The 21,307-nt window shown below is 48.0% G+C and overlaps 1 protein-coding gene across 7 annotated transcripts in view; it reads right to left on the bottom strand.

Annotated features, from left to right (window-relative positions):
- Positions 1-21,307, bottom strand: part of APBB2 (amyloid beta precursor protein binding family B member 2) — a 328,286-nt gene that overhangs the window by 8,072 nt on the left and 298,907 nt on the right. For 5 of the 7 annotated variants that reach the window (XM_090266952.1, XM_090266955.1, XM_090266953.1 and 2 more), the window contains 5 exons: positions 9,739-9,853; positions 6,648-6,735; positions 5,905-5,988; positions 3,179-3,294; positions 1,385-1,564 (listed from right to left, as the gene is read on the bottom strand). In XM_090266952.1, the coding sequence (XP_090123078.1) occupies positions 1,385-1,564; positions 3,179-3,294; positions 5,905-5,988; positions 6,648-6,735; positions 9,739-9,853 (583 nt within the window). The remainder of the gene's footprint in view (positions 1-1,384; positions 1,565-3,178; positions 3,295-5,904; positions 5,989-6,647; positions 6,736-9,738; positions 9,854-21,307) is intronic. The other 2 variants (XM_090266954.1, XM_090266957.1) reach the window with 1 other exon arrangement.

The following is a 21,307-nucleotide window of genomic DNA, read 5'->3' as shown; positions in this document are numbered from 1 at the left end:
GCAAATGAGCAAGCCCCTTGATGCTGAGCTTCAAGCTACTTTCCCTTTACTGCCAGAATTTGTAAGTGATCCACTTGGAGGGCCCTCACTTCTCATTCCTCCTCTCGTTTTACACCTTTAGCTATAACACTTTCTACACCACCAGGATTTTGTTTACATGCCTCCCCTACATACCCGAACTCCGTAACGCAAGGATCCTTTCTTAGTCCTACTGGAACTTCCAGAGTCCAGCCCATAAGTGGTGGACTGAATTAAAGGAAGCACAGACCCTTCAAATTTAGCATCCGTCACCCCCTGCCAGGCGAGCCTCTGTAACATCACTCAGATCATCCGCTCCAGATTACAGCATTAACCGCCACTCTCCTGGGTTAGATGCCCTGCAACTGTCATCTGGACCAGGCACCTGGCCTCCTGGTTGACCTCCCCACTGCAGCCCTGTCCTTTCAACCCATCTTCCACTTCCTTTTCTTTTGTTCTCGAGTACACTTTTAAAACCTACTATTATCAATTCACTTTCCTGCTTCACGATCTTTGCGGAAGAAAAAGACCTTGGTATGCCATTACAGGCACTTAGTAATATGGACCTTACATCTGTTCACTTGGTTCTGCCAACCCAACATGCTGTTGCTAGAATAAATCATGCATCAGGTTTGATGCTCACGTTCACATAACTTCCTCATTTTTACTAGAACTTGATCGGTGTCCAGCATCATTGGTGCTCAAAGGATATTTGCAGAATGAATGACAAAGTATTTTTCTTTGAAATAGGACATGTTGCCAAGAGTACTGGCTTTGTTAGAGCATGTGGGAATGGATGCAGACTCTGTCACCAACTCTGTCCAGAGGCCTGCTCTGAGCCTCTGTTTTCTGATAAATAAAACAACTAACAACTGCCTAACAGGACTGTTATAAGGATTGAATTAATAGATACAAAGTAAAATATGTAAGAACAATGAACAGAAACCAACTGTGTGAAATAAAAATCACCTTCAATACACTACATTAAAGTACTGAGTTGGTTCTAAATAGCACCAGCTCATGCATGACCAACATTTCCTGATCACATCCTGAAGTTAATTAGGGATCAAGAACTGAGCATCCCCAGTCTCGTGGTTTCAAAGATCGCCCTTTGCAACATTACTGACGTCTCGACAGAATGTGGCTCCATCTGACCCTGCCTCTTGCAGGTGTCCTCGCCGGTTGACATGGAAAACTGTTTATCATCATTGACTCTGTCCACAGGAATGAGCGTTATGCAGTAAAGCATTACTTTTGAGATTAGACTTGTCTCCTTTTAAATGAATAACTCTGCTCTTGGTGGTGGCACACAGAACTCAAGTAGGGGCACGCAGGTCAAACAAGCCCCTGCGGCGGGATAACTCACCATGCAGGCGGCCTGCACCGCCTCGGACACGTTACCGGCATTCGGCTCACACCAGAAAACGTGGCACTCAAAGCGCTGGTTCCCAGTGTCCATGATGAAGGCAAAGGTGTGGATGTCCTTCCCGACGCCCATGAAGGAGAGAAATCGCACACGACACTCCACTAAGACTTCCTCTTCATTCTGCAAGACACATTCAGACCTTAAATCACAGAATCTAGCTTAGAGTGGCCACCTACAGGATTAAAAAAATATATAGCCAGACTGAATTTAGGAAGCACTTGTAGTTTTCTAGAAAGGCAAGTTTCTACAAGTGACTGGAAAGGCCCTCACTGCTGTGGGTGTCTCGTTCTGGCATTTAATCTTGCTCTGAACCACACACGACTGTGGTGCATGTGCTGCCCTGTCTGCTATGATCCACGCCTGCGAGTTCACTGACTGTGGGACAAGGTCATGTCTACTTCTTGCTTCTCGCCCACACAGGACACCTGGTGGCTCAAAGCCCATTTGCCCAGGTGAGCCCACTGGAAATCCCTCAGCACCCAGAGAAGAGGAACCATGGGATCTCTTTCCATCCAGTTGTTCTTCCCAAGCTACATGGCACGCTGAATCATATTTTTGTCTAAAACCATGTAAAACATAAAGTTGCCAAATCATTTTTTCCTTTTTTACAAACTGGCCCAGATGGTATCCATAATGATGCAGTGTGAAGAACCATTCAGAATTAATCCGTATGAACACCACGTCCTTTGCGGCAACCACAGGCAATGTTTAAATGAGTAAATACTCCCAGCACATTAACTTCTGGACCATTCATGTCTTAACTTATTAAGTATTCACTCAGGTGCTGTGGGATTATTAACAGGCAAACTAAGCTAGTCTGAGAGGCTGGGAAGTTTTCTTGGGAGAAATGATGTTCAAGTTGAAAGCTGGGTAGCAAAGGCGTGCAGCACTGGAGTGGCACCTGCAACACTGGAGTAGCACCTGTAGACACCGAGGCAGGAAAGGGTGTGACGTGTTTGAAGCCCCAAGAAAAATCCAGCACAGCACACTGGAGGGGACCGCAGGGTCAGTGAGCATCTTACTCTCCTTTAGGGGACCTGTGCTTGATGGTGACCTGCTCATGGACAGAAGAGCAGGCCAAGACTTGTGGTCTTTCTACGCCAGATACTTCACAGAGGCAGAGAAGCGGTAAAGAGTCCGGAGCCAGACTGCCTGTATTCAAATCCTGATCCTGCTCCATCTAGCTCTGTGACCTCGGTAGTTACCTAATCTCTCCGTGCCTCAGTGTCTCCAACAACAAAACTGGGATAATTGGAGTTGGGGCTAATGTTGGCCTCTCTCAAATGACCAGAGCCCCCTGCTACTATCAAACCACAGGACCTTCAATAATAGAAGCATCTCCTGTGCCCCAACCCCAGAAAACATGCTCAGTGAATACTAGAGCCTGGACAGTGAATGGCCAGAAAACCAAACCACCAGCGAGTTACGCTCATGCCATCCAGTCACCTCGAGCAAATGACTTCAAGCCCTTGTGCCGATGAGGAGGAAGGAATCAGCAGCACCAGAGTAGACGCTTCTGAGTCCAGAGGAAAGTGAAGGTGTGCAGAGATCCAGACAAAAAGGGCAACATCTTTTTTTTCTTTTAAAAAATGTCTGCTATTTTAATCCAAACAAGCATGCAAGTACAACTCCCCAGAGGTCCAGCCTTGGCTCTGTGTCTAAGCTTCACGGAAGATTATTATATCCAAAACCTCGCTGTGACCCAGATGGGCCAACTACATCGACAATCCTTACCTTTTCACTGATGACAGTCACAGTAGCATCAGCCACGTTCATGTTCACCGACGGCCAATCCTCCTTGTCGGATGAGGTCATTAGGCTTTCTATGGCATTGTTTAGGGTATCCATTCCTGAATGGATTGAAGGAACAATTGAAAAAGTTTCTAAAGCTATTTATCCCTTTCCAGTGTGAGCCAAATCACCCAGTAATAGCTACATCCAGGCAGATTTAATTTTTTCTAGCCCCAAAAGACATTTCATTTCTCGTGTTTGCTTGAAACAATAAAATGCCAGCGTGTGCAACAGAAAGGTCACGAGAACTTTGAGATGTAGTGTGTGTGATGGCCTGTCCAATGGGACCACACACGCCTTTCTCCTTCTCTCTCTAAAGGTTTCCCAGCCCTGAGTGAGTGCACAATCCTCAGCCAACGCTACATTTTTCTAAGCACGCAGCCTTGGGAAAGGGGACCCAACAGAAGCCGGCATCCACCGGACCTCCCCCACCTCCCTTCCTTCTGCTTTCTTACTTAAACAAGGCCAAGTGTGGGTGGCACCAGACAAAAGCTGTATGAGCTATTCAATGGGGGACTTTTGCTGGGTGTTCCCACAGCTGTTTTGGGGGAATGGGATAACAACTTTATTGAGATATAATTCACTCATTTAAAGAGTATAAGTCAATGGTTTTAAAAAATATATTCCAGAGTTGTGCAACCATCACCACAATCGATTTTAGAACATTTCCATCAGCCCAAAAAGAAACCCTGTGCCTTTCAAGAGTTGCCCCAACCCCTGGGCAGTCACTTTCTTAATTTCTGTCTCTAGAGATCTGCCTGTTCTGCACCTTTCATACAAAGGGAATCAGAGAGTATGTGGTCCTTTGTGACCGGCTTCTTTCATTTACTCTAATGTTGGCAAGGTTCATCCATGTTGCAGCGTGTGCCAGTGCTTTACTCCTTTTTCTTGCCAAAGAAAATCCCATTGGATGGCAATATCACATTTCATTTATCCATTTGCCAGTTGACGGACATCTGGGTTGTTTCTACTTTTTGATTACAGTATTCCCTCACTTATCACAGATATTACATTCCAGACTCCCCCACGAAGTAGGAACCTTAAATTAATTCTATACTCTTAAACCTACATAACTTTAACAACATACGTATACAGTACCACAAAATCCTGCAATATAATGAAAAATCTGCGATAAATAATTAAATATAATATTTTAAAAAATCCCACGATACAGTTGGCAGCCGTTGGCAGCCGTCCGTCTCGAGAGACGATGGTGTAGCTTCTTAAGAGTCTATCTGCACCGCCGAGAATGGCTGTGCAGTCCGACTCGGGAGTGACACGGTATCTGTCTCCTCCCGTGTTGAATCGACATCTTGCGATGACGCTGGAGTGTCCTCTCCAGTGAAGCTGAAGCTACAGAGCCTGGGCAGGGTGATATGGAGGGTCTGCTGTTGCCCATGCAGCAGACCCCCACTCTCTTCGCAGCTGAAGGGTCCAAGGGAAAGACGGAGTCGATACAGTTTGGCTTCAGGTGCGCCGCAGGAGTTGCCGGTGTTGACTACAACGTCGAACCGCCTTAGGGACTCCGGCTCCGGATTTTCTGTCAGGGTTTACTCCCTTAGCCTTTCCCCTGAAGAGGTATGCCGCAAGGCAGCGGAGGTTTTTTGGAGTCAGAGTTTTCCTTCTCTGATGTGCCCTGACTGGAAGATCGAACCAGCGACACTTAGCTCGCAGGCCGACGCTCAATCCACTGAGCCAAACCAGCCAGGGCCAACAAAAGGCAACTAGGAAGTCCTTATATAGAGAAGTCATAGAGCGCGCGGTCCCTGCCGCCCGGCCGTCGCGGGCCCATGGACGCGGCCTCCTGGGCCCGCTGCCTCCCTGCGCTCGGGCCCGCCTCTCAGGTGCCGGGCCGCTGCGGGTCCCTGCGGTCGGACCCACCACCAGTGCGGGCCCCGGGCGCCCCGCGGCCGCAGCAAATGACCCCACGATACAGTGAGGCTGCGATAAGTGAACTGCGATACAGCGAGGGACTGCTGTATTATGATAACACTGCTGTGAACATTCCTGTATGCAATTCTGAGTGGATGAACGCTTACATTTCACTGGGCTATATGTGCCTAGGAGCAGAACTTTGGAGTCAAACAGTAACCCTACGTCTAACCTTTTGAGGAACTGCCAGGCTGTTTCCCAAAGCAGCTGCATCCCTGAACCATCCCACCCCCACAGAAACACACGAGGGTTGTGACTGCTACGCAGCCTTTTCTGTCCAGGTGAAGGCTGTGTTTCCGGCCTCCTTGCAGCTTGTGAAGGCCCAGTTCAGCAAGGTCAGCCCCTGGGATATGAGCTCACTACCGTGTGGCTGCTTCTGAGTCACAACTTGATGAGGGCTCCTGCCTCCCTGGCAACCAGCAGACAAAGACTGAAGCAGGCACCCTGGCCCCAGGGATGGAAGCCCCATTTGAGAATAGCAAAGCCGTGGATCACGCTAGAATGCTGGGTAAGAGAGAAATCCATGCCTGCTTTATTCAAGTCCCTATGTCCTGGAGACTAAATGCCAGAGCCGTTTAGACTGTCCTCATTGCTCTTTTGACCAGGACAGTCTGTGTGCTCTGGCTGGGGGCAGTACAAGAAGAAAGCGGGTAAAGTACTAGACCTACCCTTTGGGAATGCACCTCCCATGTATTCCCAAACACCTGCTAAGGGAAAGACATAAATGTTTCACATACCAACGGGTCTGTCTACAGGTAACATGCCCAGGTACTGCACATGGAACTTCTGCACCAGCTCAGTCTTCGGTGTTGGAAAATCTACTACAGGGAACAAAAGCAACACATCTTTCTCTGTGGCTCCAACACACACATGAAACACAGCCATCACTCTGTGCCACCTGGAATACACTCCCTGTGCCAGACTGTCCTATGCTTCTAGAGGAAAACGAGGCAATTGTTCTCTGTCAATCAAAATCCCATAACTTTCATTTCTAGGCAGAAACACCTTTGAAAGCAGGAACTGGAATCTCAAGCTGTTATTGTCTCTTTGACGTGCGCTCAGTAACAGCTTTTGATGTCCTATGTGTTAGGTGTGGTTTATGCCCGGAAAATATTTAATCACAAAGGGTGCAATCAGGGAAAATAACTAAACAGAGCCTCCCACCCCAAATGTCAACTCACCTATTTTTTTTAACTAGCTGGTCCTTACCCCAAGCTGTAGATAAGTCAGAAAACCACTAAGGATAGTATTCTTTAATCTTGTCCAACAACAAACTGCATCTCGGCCCTTTCTGCCTAATTCTATCAACACAAAACAACCCTGAGCTGCAGGAGGGCAGGTGTGCCTGCTCAGCACGTGCTGGTTGAGCTGAGCATGGTTTCTGAGGAGATGAGAAGCTCCACGGAACTACCTGAGACCCTCTGGCTCTCTACCAGGATGGAGCACGCTTCTGTGAAGAGAGCAGATAAGGCCGACCTACCTTGTAAGGGAACGTCAAGGTTCACGTTCGTCCTTTCCTGTAAGGAGCTGCAGGCCAGGGCTTTGGCATTCTTCCGTTCGGCCATAATCTGAAGAAGAGAGAACACAGCTTGGGTCTGTGGTTACAGACCCCGTCTCTAGCAATCTGAGCCAGTAGACTGCTTGAGCTGATTTTACTTCCACGTTAAGCCAGCTTTAGCCCCACTCCCCACCTCTGAATCACAGAGCTACGTATTTTGAGAACTGCTCATTTTCTCTAGGGATAAGAGGGGAATAACCATCCCTCACAGTAACAGTCTTCTAACTGGTTGAAATTTATTCTTCCATTCAGCAGACTCTCATCTTTACTAAAACTACCCCCCCCCCCAAATATTCCCAGTCATGTGTGGACCTGCTGGCCCACTGTGGTCAGTGGAACAAAGCAATGAATGTCCTCCACTGCTTCTGGGTGATGTCTCTTAGGTACTGTTTTCAAGGCTCTGGGGACAAAGACCATTGGTCCCCCCGTATCCACAGGAGATCCATGCCAAGACCCCCAGGGGTCACCTGAAGCCACAAATAGTACCGAACCCCATATATACGTTTTTTCGTGTACATACATACTGATGATAAAGTTTAATTTAGAAACACAGTAAGAAAGTAACAAAAACAATAAAATAGAACAACTATAATAACATACTGTAATAAAAGTATGTGAATGGCTTTGAGGCCATTATTAAGTAAAATAAGGGTCACACAAGCACTGTGATCCTGAGATAGCCAATCTGATACGAGGACAACCTACTAAATGACTACGGGGTGAGCAGCATGTGGAGATGCTGGACAAAGTCTCGGGTGGGACAGAGCAGCGTGGCATGACACTTCATCATACTACTCGGAATGACGTGCAATTTATGAACTGTTTATTTACGGTATTTTCCATTTAATCTTTTGAGATTGAGGATGACCGTAGGTAATTGAAACCACAGAAACTAACACCGTGGATAAGGGGAGAGACTACTGTACATAGGATTACATCCCACCTCTGCCACTTAATGTGTGACCTTGAGCAGGCCACCGGACCGCTTGTGTCTCATTTCCTCCACTGTACATGGGGATGGTATTTATGTCCCTAATAATAATGTTATGTCAGTTCTGAGGACCAAGTGTAAGCACTCAGAGATATTAGCTGCTATCATTGGTGCTACTCTCAAACGGTCTAACTCTGTTGCCTGTTTTCCAAATTCTCTCTTTTCCATTAGAAGGGTCATCACTTTGACTCCTGTTTGCAGTGTTGTGGGTTTAGGGAACGAAAGAAGGCCATCCTTCAATGGTCCCAAACGCAATTCGCATCCTCATTTCCAACCCAAGCTTTCCTCTCCAGGTGGAACAGAACACTCTCCCCATTTTGGTCTCTGCTGTCTCCGCAGAGCGGTGCCTGGTACATAAATGGGGTTCAGTCATATTTGTTGCATGAATGTATGAAAAAAATGATGCCTGAGAGTGTGCTGCCATACTGCAGAGGGTGCCCCCATTCCCCAGTCCCATCAATACAAGTGTGTGACCACCAGCTGGGACACATGTGGTGATCTCTACACCAGCCCCCATCCTGCATGTCCCTGTCGTGTGGGTCAGAGCGGCAGGCTGGGACATTATTTATTCTGGGGCTGGGGACAGCTCTGGGCCGACCCCTCCTGCAGGAACTGTGGCTGGCAGCTGCTTCCCTCCTACTGCTCAGATACCAGCCTGGGCTATGGTGGTGGCTGCGGCTGTAGCCTGGGCTTTGTTAGCTCAGGAGAAATTCACGTGAATGAGGCTGGGTCATGATTTCAGCACAAAACCAGAAAGGTGATGTTTGACAGAGGTGGTGACCAAGTCCTGTTTTAGATTCAATAAATAAGTTTGAGGAGTGCAAAGCCTGGCTGAAGGAAGCTGGTGACACTGCCCTGGGGGGTTGGCCAACTATCTGAATACAAGCCAGCAAGTGATGTGGTTCCTAAGGGCATTAATCACCCCAGTGCTATATCCTTGGAGTCAAAGGATGGGGTAGCCCATGGTCTGTTCTCCTCCAGTTCACTTTGGGAACGTTCATTTGGGGGAACCCCCCCCCCCAGAGTATGCTCAGAAGAAGATGGTTAGGAGCCTGGTAACCACGTGACCTGAAAGTGGCTAAAGAGGGAGGGGTAGGGATTCTGGAGAAGGAAGGAAGTCAGGAGTAGAAAGACTCAGTGAGATACTTGTCTAGCACCACTAAATGCACCAGGCACAATGCACAGCCTCAAATACCTTCACGTAACAAAGGTCTCTCCAGCAAAGAGACATACTTGGAGTGGTGGGTGGGGTGGGGATCTTTGTTGCTATTGATCACAGATCTCGAGTAAACCCAGAGACATTCCAGAGAGGAAGATTTCAGGTCAACACAAGAAAGCGCTCTGTAACAGGGATCTCAGTAGCAGAACAGTCTCCTACAAGCACAAGAGCCTGTCAATGGAAGTCAAGTCACTGGAGGTGCTGGGCAGGGGTGGAGATGCTCATGTTAGGGTGCTATGCTGTGCTTGCTGGCTGGAGGGAGTGAGGTTGGACTGGCGATGCTCGGCTGTCCTTCTGCTTTCATTCGGAGGCTCTGTGACTCTGGTTAAGGAAGTGGGACCCTTTCCAGTGTAAGACAGTGACCACAGCCCTGCCTCACAGCTGGTCAGTTTTGATGAGCTGCTAGGTGTCCTCAAGAAGTCAGTGTGTATCCACAGGAACCTTCAGCTGCCTGCATTTCCACAGACAACCCAGGTGGCTTCTCACTACCTCCCTTCTGTGTTCCCTCTCAGATCAGGTGGCCCTGGTTCTGGGCTCGACATACGCATCTCCGCCACTGCATCTGTCACTGTTCTTTCCACCTGTTATACCGCAGCCTGGGCGGGACTAAAGCTCTACTCATTTTGTAGGAGTGCCATTTACAGCATTGCCTGACAGGCCGCTGGCTGAACGAATGGTCTGCCTGCTTCTCAGGAACTAACGTGCAGGTCAACGGCCCACGCCCCCACCTTTCACATCCCTTTCCCTGCTCAACAGGGAGAAAAAAAGAGAGGGAGGAACCACTGTGCCCTGAGCCACCTTACCTTGGAACAGATTTCGTGGAGACTTGTGGCAATGGCTTTTGCTGGTGTGTCACATCGAAATACATGACATTTCAAAATTCTTGTATCTTTGTCTCTTGCTACGTAAGCAAAATCTCTGTGCAAACAAAATTTATCAGTACATTACAAAGAAGAACATTTACCAACAGATTCTGGTGATGAACATGAACTGAGCTAGTAGCCAGTATGTCAGTGGTAAACTGACATAAGCAATGCTTTTAAAAAAATTCCTACAGCTACCTAAAACAGATATCAGGAATTCATTTCTGAGTAAAATAGCTACAGGCATGTGTGTGTTACATGCTGTTGCATCGGCTCTGACTCCTGGTGACCCAATGACTGAGTGGTGTCCCCAATGTCCTGTGCTCAGCAGCCCTGCTCTGCCCCTGCAGACTCATGCCAATGGCTTCTTCCATGGAGTCAATCCATCCATCTACGTTTGGCTTCCTCTTTTCCTGCTGCCTTCTGTTTGGACGGCATTATTGTCTTTCCCAAAGAACCCTGCCTTCTCACGCTGTACCCAAAGTAGGACAGCTTCAGCTTTGTCATTTTTGCCTCCAGCGATGTTTCAGGCTTACCTTGGAGATACTGTGGGGTCATTTCCAGATCACTGCAATGAAGTGAGTAACATGAAATTTTTGGCTTCACAGTGTATATAAAAGTTATGTTTACATTACACTGTAGTCTATTAAGTGTGCAATAGCTCTGTGTCTAGAAAAAGAATGTACATGCCCTAATTAAAAAGGCCTTATCACTGGAAAATGCTAACCATCATCTGAGCCTGTTGGGGAGAAGCACGCCAGTGGATCTGCTTGACATGGGGTTGCCATAAACCTTCAATTTGTAACAAATATAATATCTGCAAAGCATAACAATGAGGTATGCCTGTATGTTGTTCCCCAAACTTGGAATCTCTAACAATCCTTAATGAAAACCAAATTTTACAGAAACCTTCCATCTAGAGAAGAAAATATTATGATTATAAAACAGGAAACAGGCTCCAGAAGAACACAAATTTGCACGAGTGATATTGTAATGGACACAGTGCATGTAGCAAAGCAAACAGGCTCCGGTGTGTAAACATGTGCACAGAGAGGGGTCAACCACGGCTGCCGCAGAAAGCTGACGGGCAGTGACAGGGTGGGCTGGGACACGGGGACGCCACAGGCTGAGAGCCTGCCACAGACCCTGGATTCTGCTCAGTGCTGCTCAGACTCCAGAGCTCAGGGCGACAGCAGGTTAGTTCAGACACCACAGTGAGCACGTAGCTGGGGCTGGCTTTAGTATCTGCCTTACTGATGAGGATAATTACTGCCACATTACCTGGCTTTGAAAGAACCATGCCATGTAACTCAACTTCTCACTGTTATTACTAGAGGACAGTTGTTTAAAGAGCAAAGTGTTTATGAAAACACTTTATGAAAAAAAATAAATGCCCAGATGTACCTGTCTGGTCATGGATCACAATGATTTCTTTGCATTTGTCCCTAAGCCAGGCTCGTGTCTATTGATGTAACTATGGCTGAATTTACTTTTATTATTCCTCTTAATGTAAGAACTGGAGGTCTTTTCATATTATGACTAATACTTTCCTCAAGATATCCCCAGCTTCCCTGGAAAGGAGTAGGAATCAAAGCTCTGGAAGCACTTGGCCAGCATGAAGGATCCCTCCCCTGCCCCAAATCACCTTCCCTGCCCAGGCAGTCCCTCCGTGGGACTCCTGGAGCCCCAGCTCCAGGTCAGAGGCATCTGTACCTGGCTGCCCCGCAGGTGCTTTGACTTTGGCCTGTCCACATGGGACCTCCCAGCCTTCTCTCTCCTCCTGTTCTAGCTCAGCTGGTGTCCTCCATACTAGAACTACGAGGCCTCCCTGTCTCCCTCATCCTGGCTCCCATGTTCGGCCTATTTTATCACATGAAAATGTCCTGCGCCACCCTTTCCTCGCTAGCCTACCAGCCCGCAGACGTCAGCAGTTCCTGCCTCTCTGCCTTCGCTCATGCCACCTGCCTCCACGCCCTTGCCTAGCTGTAGGGCTCGGCGAAGCGGGGCGGCACCCTGCCTGGTGCTGGAACCACAGTGCCTGTCCACGAGGGTGTCCTCCCCACAACTCCTTGCAGCTCCATGAAGATGTTTGTGCCTTATTCACCCCAACACCCAGTCCAGGCCTGGCCCTCGCAGGTCCCGAGGGCTCCTTCCTTCCGTAAGCACAGCCCTGCGGCACACACCCGCTTTCCCATTGGGAAGCTGGCCGGGATCACAGGCCTGAGAAGCAGTGGGTGGAGGGTTGGGGCTGAGCAGAACCCCAGGCCCAACTTTGTGGGGTGAGCGGGCTTCTTCCATGCGGTGGCCCCGAGGCCTTTCCATCCTAGTCTCAACCACCATCAAGGCAACATATTACTTAGACAAGAGATGAGAGAAGGCACGACTTCCAGAGCCCATGCTCAAGGGAAGCCCTGTTTTTGCTCACCTTCCCCCGCTCTTCTTCCCTAGGTGGGGCTCAAGGTCATCACACAAGGTCTCAGCACCCACAACTCCTCTCCTTCAAAATTCCATGTTCAGCCCCCAATTCTTCTGAGGCCACATCTCTGCAAAGCTCTGTGGTCACCCACAGGAAGTCCTAACATCTTTGGATTTTAGGAGATCCAAAAGTTGTCCTGCCAACTCTTCCGGCATCGTTCCTCCAGCTGGGGAGCTCTTCCTCCTGCTCCAGAGTGGGCCACGTATCCACTCCTGGCACCTCCCCGGCTTGCTGACCACTGGCCTCCATGCCTACTCCATCTACTCTGTACGCTGCAGCCCAGAAGCCTGCCTGGCCCTCTGGCCCCCAGGATCTTGCTTTTGTCTAAATGCTTATTCAGGCCACTCAAATTCTAGTCTTATTACCGATTCCACTGAGGTATACAACCTTGGGCATGGAGTCTAAACTCTTCTCTAAGTAAAGGGGGAAACGCCAGAATTCACGAGGAACATAGTTTCCAAGGGCCTTCTGGGGCTCCGATAAGCTAGGATGTCAGCTTCCAGATCCGACTCGGTCTCCATGACTGCTGCCTGACCGACAGGTGTAGCGAGTCCAAGGTTAGCATCAGGACGCCATCAATAGGCAATGAATCATTCCTAGCAAATTCAGCTCAGTGCCCTCTGATCTTTCATATGTAATCTCTTAGGAGTGATTTTTAAAAAAAAATTTTATTAATCTTATTTTCTTCTGGTTCAGGAGAAACTGATTAATGCCTTAGGCAACCACCCGGAACCCCATCTTCCCCAAAAGAAAGCTCAGTAGCCACAGGCTTTGTTTGGGGGACTCAGGCACTTCTTTCACAGCCCTTGCCTTTTCCTGTTCCCTCCAGGTACCAGGCTAACGTAATGATCAGGGAAGTAGAAACCTGTCGGTCCATGACAGTGAATGAGTCCAGTAACTAACCCTCCGGGGGTTTCATCTGCTTCTCAGGAGAAAACAAGTTTTCTCCCCACTGTGGAGGTAAAGCAATTTGCATGTCACCTGTGTTTAATTCCCATGAGACACAACCCGAGTCACTCTAAAACAGCTGAACGCTCCAAACACAGGGATCTGTACGAGGCAGCCAGGCCTCTCTGTCAGAGCCGGAGCAGAGACAAGCCCCACGGCTTCCTTGATGTGCGATGACATCGACGGCTGATCAAATCTCACTGTTATTCAGAATGACAGCCAAACACCTCCTAGCTGGTTGTTTTAAAAGCCGGGCCTTTCAGCACCCAACTTCTCATAAAGGCTGCTGTGGAGGACAGAATGGCCCTCCCAAGACAGTCATGTCTTAATTTCAAGAATCTGTGCACATGTTACCTTACATGGCAAAGGAGACTTTGCGGATGTGCTGAAATTAAGGATGCTGAGACGGGGCTGTTATCCTGAGTCACCTGGGTGGGCCCAGCACAGTCCCAAGGGAAAGAAGGAGGCACTTCGCTTACATGTGAGAGACCGGGAGCAGGGGCCACGGGCTAAGAAAGGCAGCAGTCTACACAAGCGGGAAGGACAGATTTTCTCCTGGCGCCTCCAGAAGGAACACAGCCTAGCCAGCATGATTTCAGCCTGTAAGACTCGCTTTAGACTTCTGACCTCCCAGTTTGGGGTCATTTGTTCCGGCAGCTTAAGGAAACGAATACAGCTGCCAGTTGGCTTTATATTCTAATGAGGAAGTGATAGTATTAAAGACATATTTTTAAAAAATATTCAATTCACTTCTACATATACCTCCTGAGCCACTGTTATGTACCAGGCACCAGAGATGCAAACACAGACATGGTTCCAGCCTAGGAAGCCCCTCCGTCTTATGACAGAGACATTCCATGAGATCTGAGCTGCATCTTTACGCATAAGGACCTCACTGGGGTAAGAAGGGCCCTGGATGGCTCAAAGAACCTTCAAATAAGCATGGCAAAGGCAGAGGTAAGAAAGCCCAGTGTTTGAAAGAACTCCCAGTCACCTTGGCCACAATGTGGCTGCCAGGAGGTGGTACCATAGGCTTGCAGAGCGCCCTGTGCCCTACCAGGAGTCTGGCCCTTACTCTGGACCATCTAAGCCTTGTAATATGGCACGTGACCCCATCCAACATGTTTTAAAAGTTCCTTCTGGTGGAACAAAGTTGGGGGCCCCTGCGATGGTGAGAGAGGACGAATAAGGTGCCGGCTAATCAGCATCGTGAGAACAGGGCAGAGGAGACAGACAGGAAATAGGTACTGAAAGGACAGCTGGCAGGGCTGATGGTGCAGATCTCGGGGTCCCTCCTAAGATAACCAGGAACCCTTGTTACTGGGATGGGGACGGGGGAAGCTTTGGTGAAGGAAGCTGATGAGCTCCCGGTTGGACTGTAAGTGTGAGGTCCTTGGGGGCACCAGGCAGTCAGGCCCAGAAAGCAGGTGGACACTCAGTTCCTGAGCTCAGGCTTGTGGCCTAGGCTAGAGACATGGACCTGGGAGGCACTGAAGTCTGGGGAGCAGATGGGAGTGTGGAGAATGACAAAAGACAAAACTAAGGCCTGGACCACGAGGAAGAATGGCATTCAAAGCCTACCTGAGGCCAAGTGTCCAGTGGAAGGGTAGAGGAAGAGTATCGGGGAGGGGAAAAGCCCAGGGCAGGCTGGTTCCAAAGACCTCAAAGAGGAACATGTGCAGAGCCGCAGGGGCTGAGCAGCAGGAGATGGGCCCTTTGGTCTCAGCCACAGGCAGGTGTGTGGTGACCTTGGCCTCCTCGGCCCTGTCCCTGAAGAATGAAGTTTGGGGACCAGCTTCAGGAGACTGAGGAGTATAGGAGTTAAAAGAACAGAGTACACAGACCTTTTCCTTAAAGTTCTCATTCTGGAACTTTCCAAACATTCACAAAAATAAACAGGATAGTCAATGAACTCCCACCACCCGGCCCCAATAATGATCAGTATGTTGCCCAACTCAGCCTTTCAGACAGATGTATTTTTTCTAATTGATGTTATGATACTAAGACCATAAACTCTTTGCTCACATATAAGAACAACTTAGTATTTTCTAGAAATTTTCCTGTATTCTGAGGGGGACACGGAATTGCTTTATGATAAACAAACCTCTACAGCTAGAGCATTCCCAATGGATTATGTGCAAACCTAAACTGTTCCCATCAGCCTAGCACTATTCACGTGCATCGGGGAGAAAAGGCACTGGGTGTCACACAGCCAGGCAGGGCCCATGGTGGCTCAGACACTGTGCAGGTGCGGGTCAGCCTGCTACAGAGCCCTTGATGGCACTCCTGCCCCCCCCCTCTTCTCTCCTGCCCCCTCCCCCCACTTCTCTCCACAGAGCTGCCAATGGCAGTTGGGCCACGACTCCCTGGTTTCCATCCCATGGAGTGTCGCATCTCAGAGAGCTGAACTGGGCTCAGATGGGCTTCTACGCCACCCCAAAATGACCAGATGGACCAGTGGTCATGCACCATACAACTCCAGGCCTTAGGTCCTATTTTTTCCAATAAATCCTTCCCGATGTCTGTCTCTCTGAGCATTTTGTCTGACACTCAGCAGCAAGAACCATTTTGATCCTTTGCTCTAGCTCGCTCCATTTACAACGTTAGACCAGGACTGGTCCCCTGCTCCCCACCCATGGAGTTTTGCTCCATTGATTTCTTAGTCATGGGAATCACTGCGCATAAAAAAACCCAAATAAACCAGGAAGTGGCAGGTTTAGAGATGTCGTTTCTTGGGTCTCTCTCATGAACTGTACCAGATGCGAGTACTAGGACTGAACTATCTTTCACTATTTGTTCACCGAGCCCTTGTGCTTCTAACTCTTTTTGTTCCTCTCCTTTTGCTGTTGACCTGCTAATTATTCCCCCAGAGGACCAGCCTCCAGGTCTGCCAGGGAGAAATATCAGTGCTAAGACATCTTACAGGACAGTCTCAAATTTCTTAATGGGAAAGAAAAAGAATAAGAGGTGGCTTTATTGTTCTCAGTTGGAGAACACTGCAATCACTCTGTGTAGGCTTAACCCATGTTTATGGAATGAATTAACAACTCTTTATTCAAATGGGCTTTATTAAAAAATAGCCAAGAGAGATCTACTCACTCTTCTCCTAAATCTACCCCCCTCAATTCTCTTACATAAACAGAATTTGCTTATGTGTTTATCCTCTTCAAAAGAATTTCAAGAGGGATCTACAGACTTCTTACTGGTTACCTAGGCTAACATTTCAAAGTTCCGTCTACAGCAGCCTGGACAGGTGGTACCCTAGACCACTTCAGTAATACGAAATCTCACTTACTTAATGAATCAGCCTGTTTCTCGTTGCTGGCATGTTCCTGGTAAACCAGAATGTGTATATCTTTCTAAATAATGAGCTGAAACGTGCCTCCCTGCAACTTTTGCTGTGGGATCAAACTCTGCTTTGTGGCCCAGCCCAGAACAAGCTGACCTTGTCATTCTCCCTTTTTTTCTAGTTGACTCCCTCCCATTCGGTCTGTCCCCAAACCTCCCTGTTAGTGTCCCTCACCCACCACATCTCCACAACTTGATACTGTCTTTCACAGAATCCGCATTTGCTCAGGTCAAATACACGTTACGTTTGAAACTGGGAATTTGTGAAGGTGGGCACGTGACAGGCATTCGATTAATGGTAGTTATTATAAATGTGGTAAAAGAAGTTAAAGAAAAAGCCTACTTTGAAATACTGTCTCCTTATCTGTGAGGGATGTAAGACGTACTGAAATGTATCCAAAGGCCCTCTCCTCCCAGCTTACCTTTCTGTAGAAGCTATAAACCACAGAGTTGTTACTACCGTAGAGGGCAGGCCCTACCTGCATTTAAATAGGGCCAAAACAGCAGCAAAGAGATTTGGTCCAAACATCCCATTCCTAGCTCTCCATGATAAAGGGTTCTCTCTCTCTCTCTCTGCTCCACCTGCACAGGGGGGAGGAGTCCTGTTTCAAGACTGTCCACTCTTTTGTCTAACTGCCCTCATTTTCTGACTGTCCTCTGATAATCTGGTTTTGGGGGTGGGAGGAGGGAAGAGGAAGAAAGGGGGTGAGACATGTCATCTCCCTAGAAGGCCAATCCAGAAGGTAACACATACACACTCACACCCCACAACACACCACGAGTTTGTTTTTTCATTTTACCCAGCTTGGTTTACGTGGCTTGCTTTCTTCTTCCTTGCAAGTTGAAGAAGATGGTAAGTTAGTTCATCAGGTCTACAAGGTGCACCCCAGGAACTTATCACCTGGGTAAACTCATTCATTCACCGGGCACTTCCGTTGAGACCACCCAGGCTGCATAAACAGCAGATTTGAAATTCTACCACGTGCAAGTAATCCAGGTGGTGTGGGCAGACCAGCACTTACAGCCCTCTCTAAAACTGTCCTGCTGTTACTATTCAGAGCAACTGCTTCCCAGTGAAAAGACTGGAGGGTAAGAGCTAGCAAACCTCTGCAAATGTCCTCACTGTTGGCTCACCAGGACTTGTTACTTTAAATGCACCCAAGCATACAACCCTCATCCTCCAGAATCTTCCACTCCCTCCAGAGGTCAAGTTCGCAAATTCTCTTTATCATGCCTTCTGGAAGACTGACCCTGGCAGTGTTCCCCACCCAGTCTATGCCATTTCCCGTCCCCTCCTCACCACTGAGAACAGACAGCAGCTCACCCTCTGGGAGGAAAATGGCCACAAGCTGCAGACAGCTCAGCCCCAGCCAGGCGTCACCTGAGATCGGCTCTAACACAAAGAGGCAACTGCCTGTGTCTCCTTGCTTTGCCAAGCAGTAACCATGAACATTCTTTCAAGGAGAAAAATTTCAAAACTTTCATTTTCTATCAAAAATGGAGAGAGTTCTGGCTGGTGTGGCTTAATGGATTGAGCACCAGCCTGCGAACAGAAAGGTCACCAGTTCAATTCCCAGTCAGGGCACATGCCTGGGTTGTGGGTTAGGTCTCCAATTGGGGGCGTACGAAAGGCAACCAATGGATGTTTCTCTGCCTCTTTCTCCTTCCTTTCCCCCCTCTCTAAAGTAAATAAATAAAATCTTTTAAAAAAATGGAGAGAGGTGAAGCAATTAAGAAGTACAAATTGCACTTACAAAATAATAGATATGGAGATGTAAAGTGCAGTATAGGGAATACAGTCAGTAATATTCTAATTACTGTGTATGGTGCCAGGTGGGACCACTTCGTTAAGTATATGATTGTCTAACCACTACGCTGCACACCTGAAACAAATACAAAATAACACTGAATGCAAACTGGGATTGAAAAAAATCTGTAATGTGGGAAAATGGAGCTTTTATTAAGTGATAAAGCTATGGGACAGTGAAGCTTAAAGCCTCCAATCAGCCACATGGGCAGGCGGACACCCAGAGCACTGGAAAGGCACAGAACTGAGGTACAAACGCCTTTCCCTTCAGAGTTATAGCCTTTTCGCAGTTTGCTCCTCTAAATGTGGGAGGGGAGGAGCATTCCATATATTTTGGCTCATCTGTGAGATGGAAACTGAGCCAGTCCTTCTGACTATTAGCCTAGAACCAAACCTTACCAATAAAAACTCTAGAGGATATGCAACATAAGCAAGTCCTAATGTTAACTCTTCAAGAAGCACGAAAGGCCTCCTTATACGACATGGCACATAACCTGAATATTTCTATCACATTTCATCCCAAGCATGCGGGTAAGACCTTTCTCAGCCATTAGCGAGAGTGACCAAGCTGCTTATTTATGCTGCCCATCAGCTTCCCAGACAGGGTCAAGTGCAACAGAGGATTAGGGACCCAGATGCAATTCCACACGCTGTTTTAAAAGTAGGACACAGAAGAATGACGATGATAAAAGGTTAAACACAATCAAGTTGTGCCTTTCAATGACAATGATGGCTGCGACAATGGGAGCGTGGCATGAAGAAAGCAAGTGAGCTTTGCCAGACACTTCAGACACCAGGAAGGGGGAGAAGTGAAAATTGGTTGGTTACCTCTCTCTGAATCCAGGAAGGCATGAGGGAACAGAGCAGAACACAACACGTTAGCGTTCGCACAGCATCCGGTAAATAAAAACAATCCCATTAACAGCAACTCAGCACCGACACCCCATCTTATTCCCCAACTTCGCGGCAATTAATAACCTTCTGGTGCTTATTTTAGCTGAACTCTTACACAGAAGTGTGTATTCTGAGCCATGTTACGATGAAGCCAAGAGACGCCAGCTGAGTTTAGAGGCAACATATCAGCCTGGGGAGGTAATTGAGCTTAAAATAGCACAAACACGGGAAACTGCAGTCAACACTGGCAGGGCACTCATATTCATGTTCCAGCTCCACCTGCTCCCAATAAAAAAAACCAATGCAAACAGTGACATGGGAACGGTCTTACCTGTTTTACTAACACTCTTGGCATTCTAGTAGTAGAGCTACAATGCTACAGCCGAGGTACAGTACTCTCACTGAAATGCACCACGAGAGGGCATCAGAAGAGGAGGGAGCCGAGACAGAGCAGAAGGTCAAGGGTAGAGGTGGGAAGCACAAAGGCCAGTAAATGAAAGCTTAAAGGGTGAGGAGACAGAGATGAGCCAGGGAAGACAGGAATGGAAAGCAGAGAGTGCTGAGAGCAATTTGTGGTTTGGGGCCAAACGCTTTGAGTTCCAGCCCCAGACCTGCCCTGAGCCCCCCGTTACCCTTAGGACATCACATAACCATCTGACCCAGACTGCTGACCATCCCCCCCAGTCTTGTCACAGCCACTCTGGAAAAGGATGAGAGCAGAGCCCCCAGGGGGTCACATGCACGCATGATACATAAAGCAACTGGACTGCAGAGGTGGGGGCGTGGGATAACAGGAGGCGAGGACCAAACCCGGCTTTCAGAGAAACCTGCTTCCTCAGGTGCCCTGTGGCCAGGGTCGTGCCACAGCCAGCAGGACTCTGCAGCTGTGAAAGCTGAAATCATGGTGTCAAATAGCAAGCTTGTCCAGCACCAAGCCACAGTCGTTAGGTGGAAAGGCAGAGCTATACATCCTGATAGGGCAATGACCGCGGCATAGTATTAAGTGGGGGAAACAAAACAGGCAAGCAATCCAAGTCACAGATATATGGTCTCGTAGAAGAAAAACAACAAAGTTTGACAGTGTAATACATGCATAATAAACAATAAAGTCTAGAATAAGAACATCTCAACTGTCAACTGTTATCTGGAGGGGGAACTATGGAGGATTTTATTTATTTGTTTGAATATTATACAACAAGTGCATGTGATGTTTGTAATACAAATAGGTAAATATCTACCTCGGTATTCGAGGGAAACCACTGTGGAGTGCATGTCCCGAGGCACAGGTACCAACAGTGTATAACATATATGATTACTATAATTACACTCTCAACGACTACCCTTTATTGAGCTCTGGCTCTGTGTTGCCCTAACAGCTATGTGACAAGGTCACTATTAACCGTTCTCACTGATAGAGGAGACAAGTTCAGAGAGGTTAAGAAGTTGATGAAGGTCACACAGGTGTCACATGGTGAAGTCAGTATTTGACAGTCTCTTTGCAGGACTCTAATTCTAGTCTTCTTGGACTGTTCCTATGACAGGTATCCCATACTTCTTCAGAGTCCTGCAGAACCATTTCATGGTTAGTCCCCACAAATGATCCAGAAGGTTGCTATGCACAAGTGTTCAAGACAGGGAGCAAAAAGTGTAGCAAAGAACTGGGGATATTAGATTTAGTGGGGAGTCTCCCCTCTTTCCTTGGCCTGTGAACTTTTGAGAGGGAGAAGGTGGTTGAACATTTCCAAGAGAGGCCCTTCAGGCTAAGTAGAAAGAGCCGTGTGCCTCCCAGTATGTTATTTACCTTCACCTTTTACTGAGCTCCCTCTACGTTCTGGGCACATTGAGATGGCGTGCCCCTTGGAGCCTGCTCCCTTGTCAGTGAAAAGGGGAAGAGGACACCTGGCTCAGGGCAATCGTGAGAAATTAAATGAGAGGGTGTGTGTAAGGGAGTCTCCAGCTTGTAACCAAGTGCAAAAACTGCATTATAGTTATTATCATTTAGTCATCCGATGGTTTATGTCTCGGCTGGGTCGTGC

This window comes from Furipterus horrens, unplaced genomic scaffold (assembly GCF_987537825.1).
Source record: "Furipterus horrens unplaced genomic scaffold, mFurHor1.1.pri manual_scaffold_2, whole genome shotgun sequence".
Lineage (NCBI taxonomy): Eukaryota > Metazoa > Chordata > Mammalia > Chiroptera > Furipteridae > Furipterus > Furipterus horrens.
The sequence above is the reverse complement of the archived record's forward strand: the minus strand, read 5'-3'. Positions and strand labels throughout refer to the sequence as shown.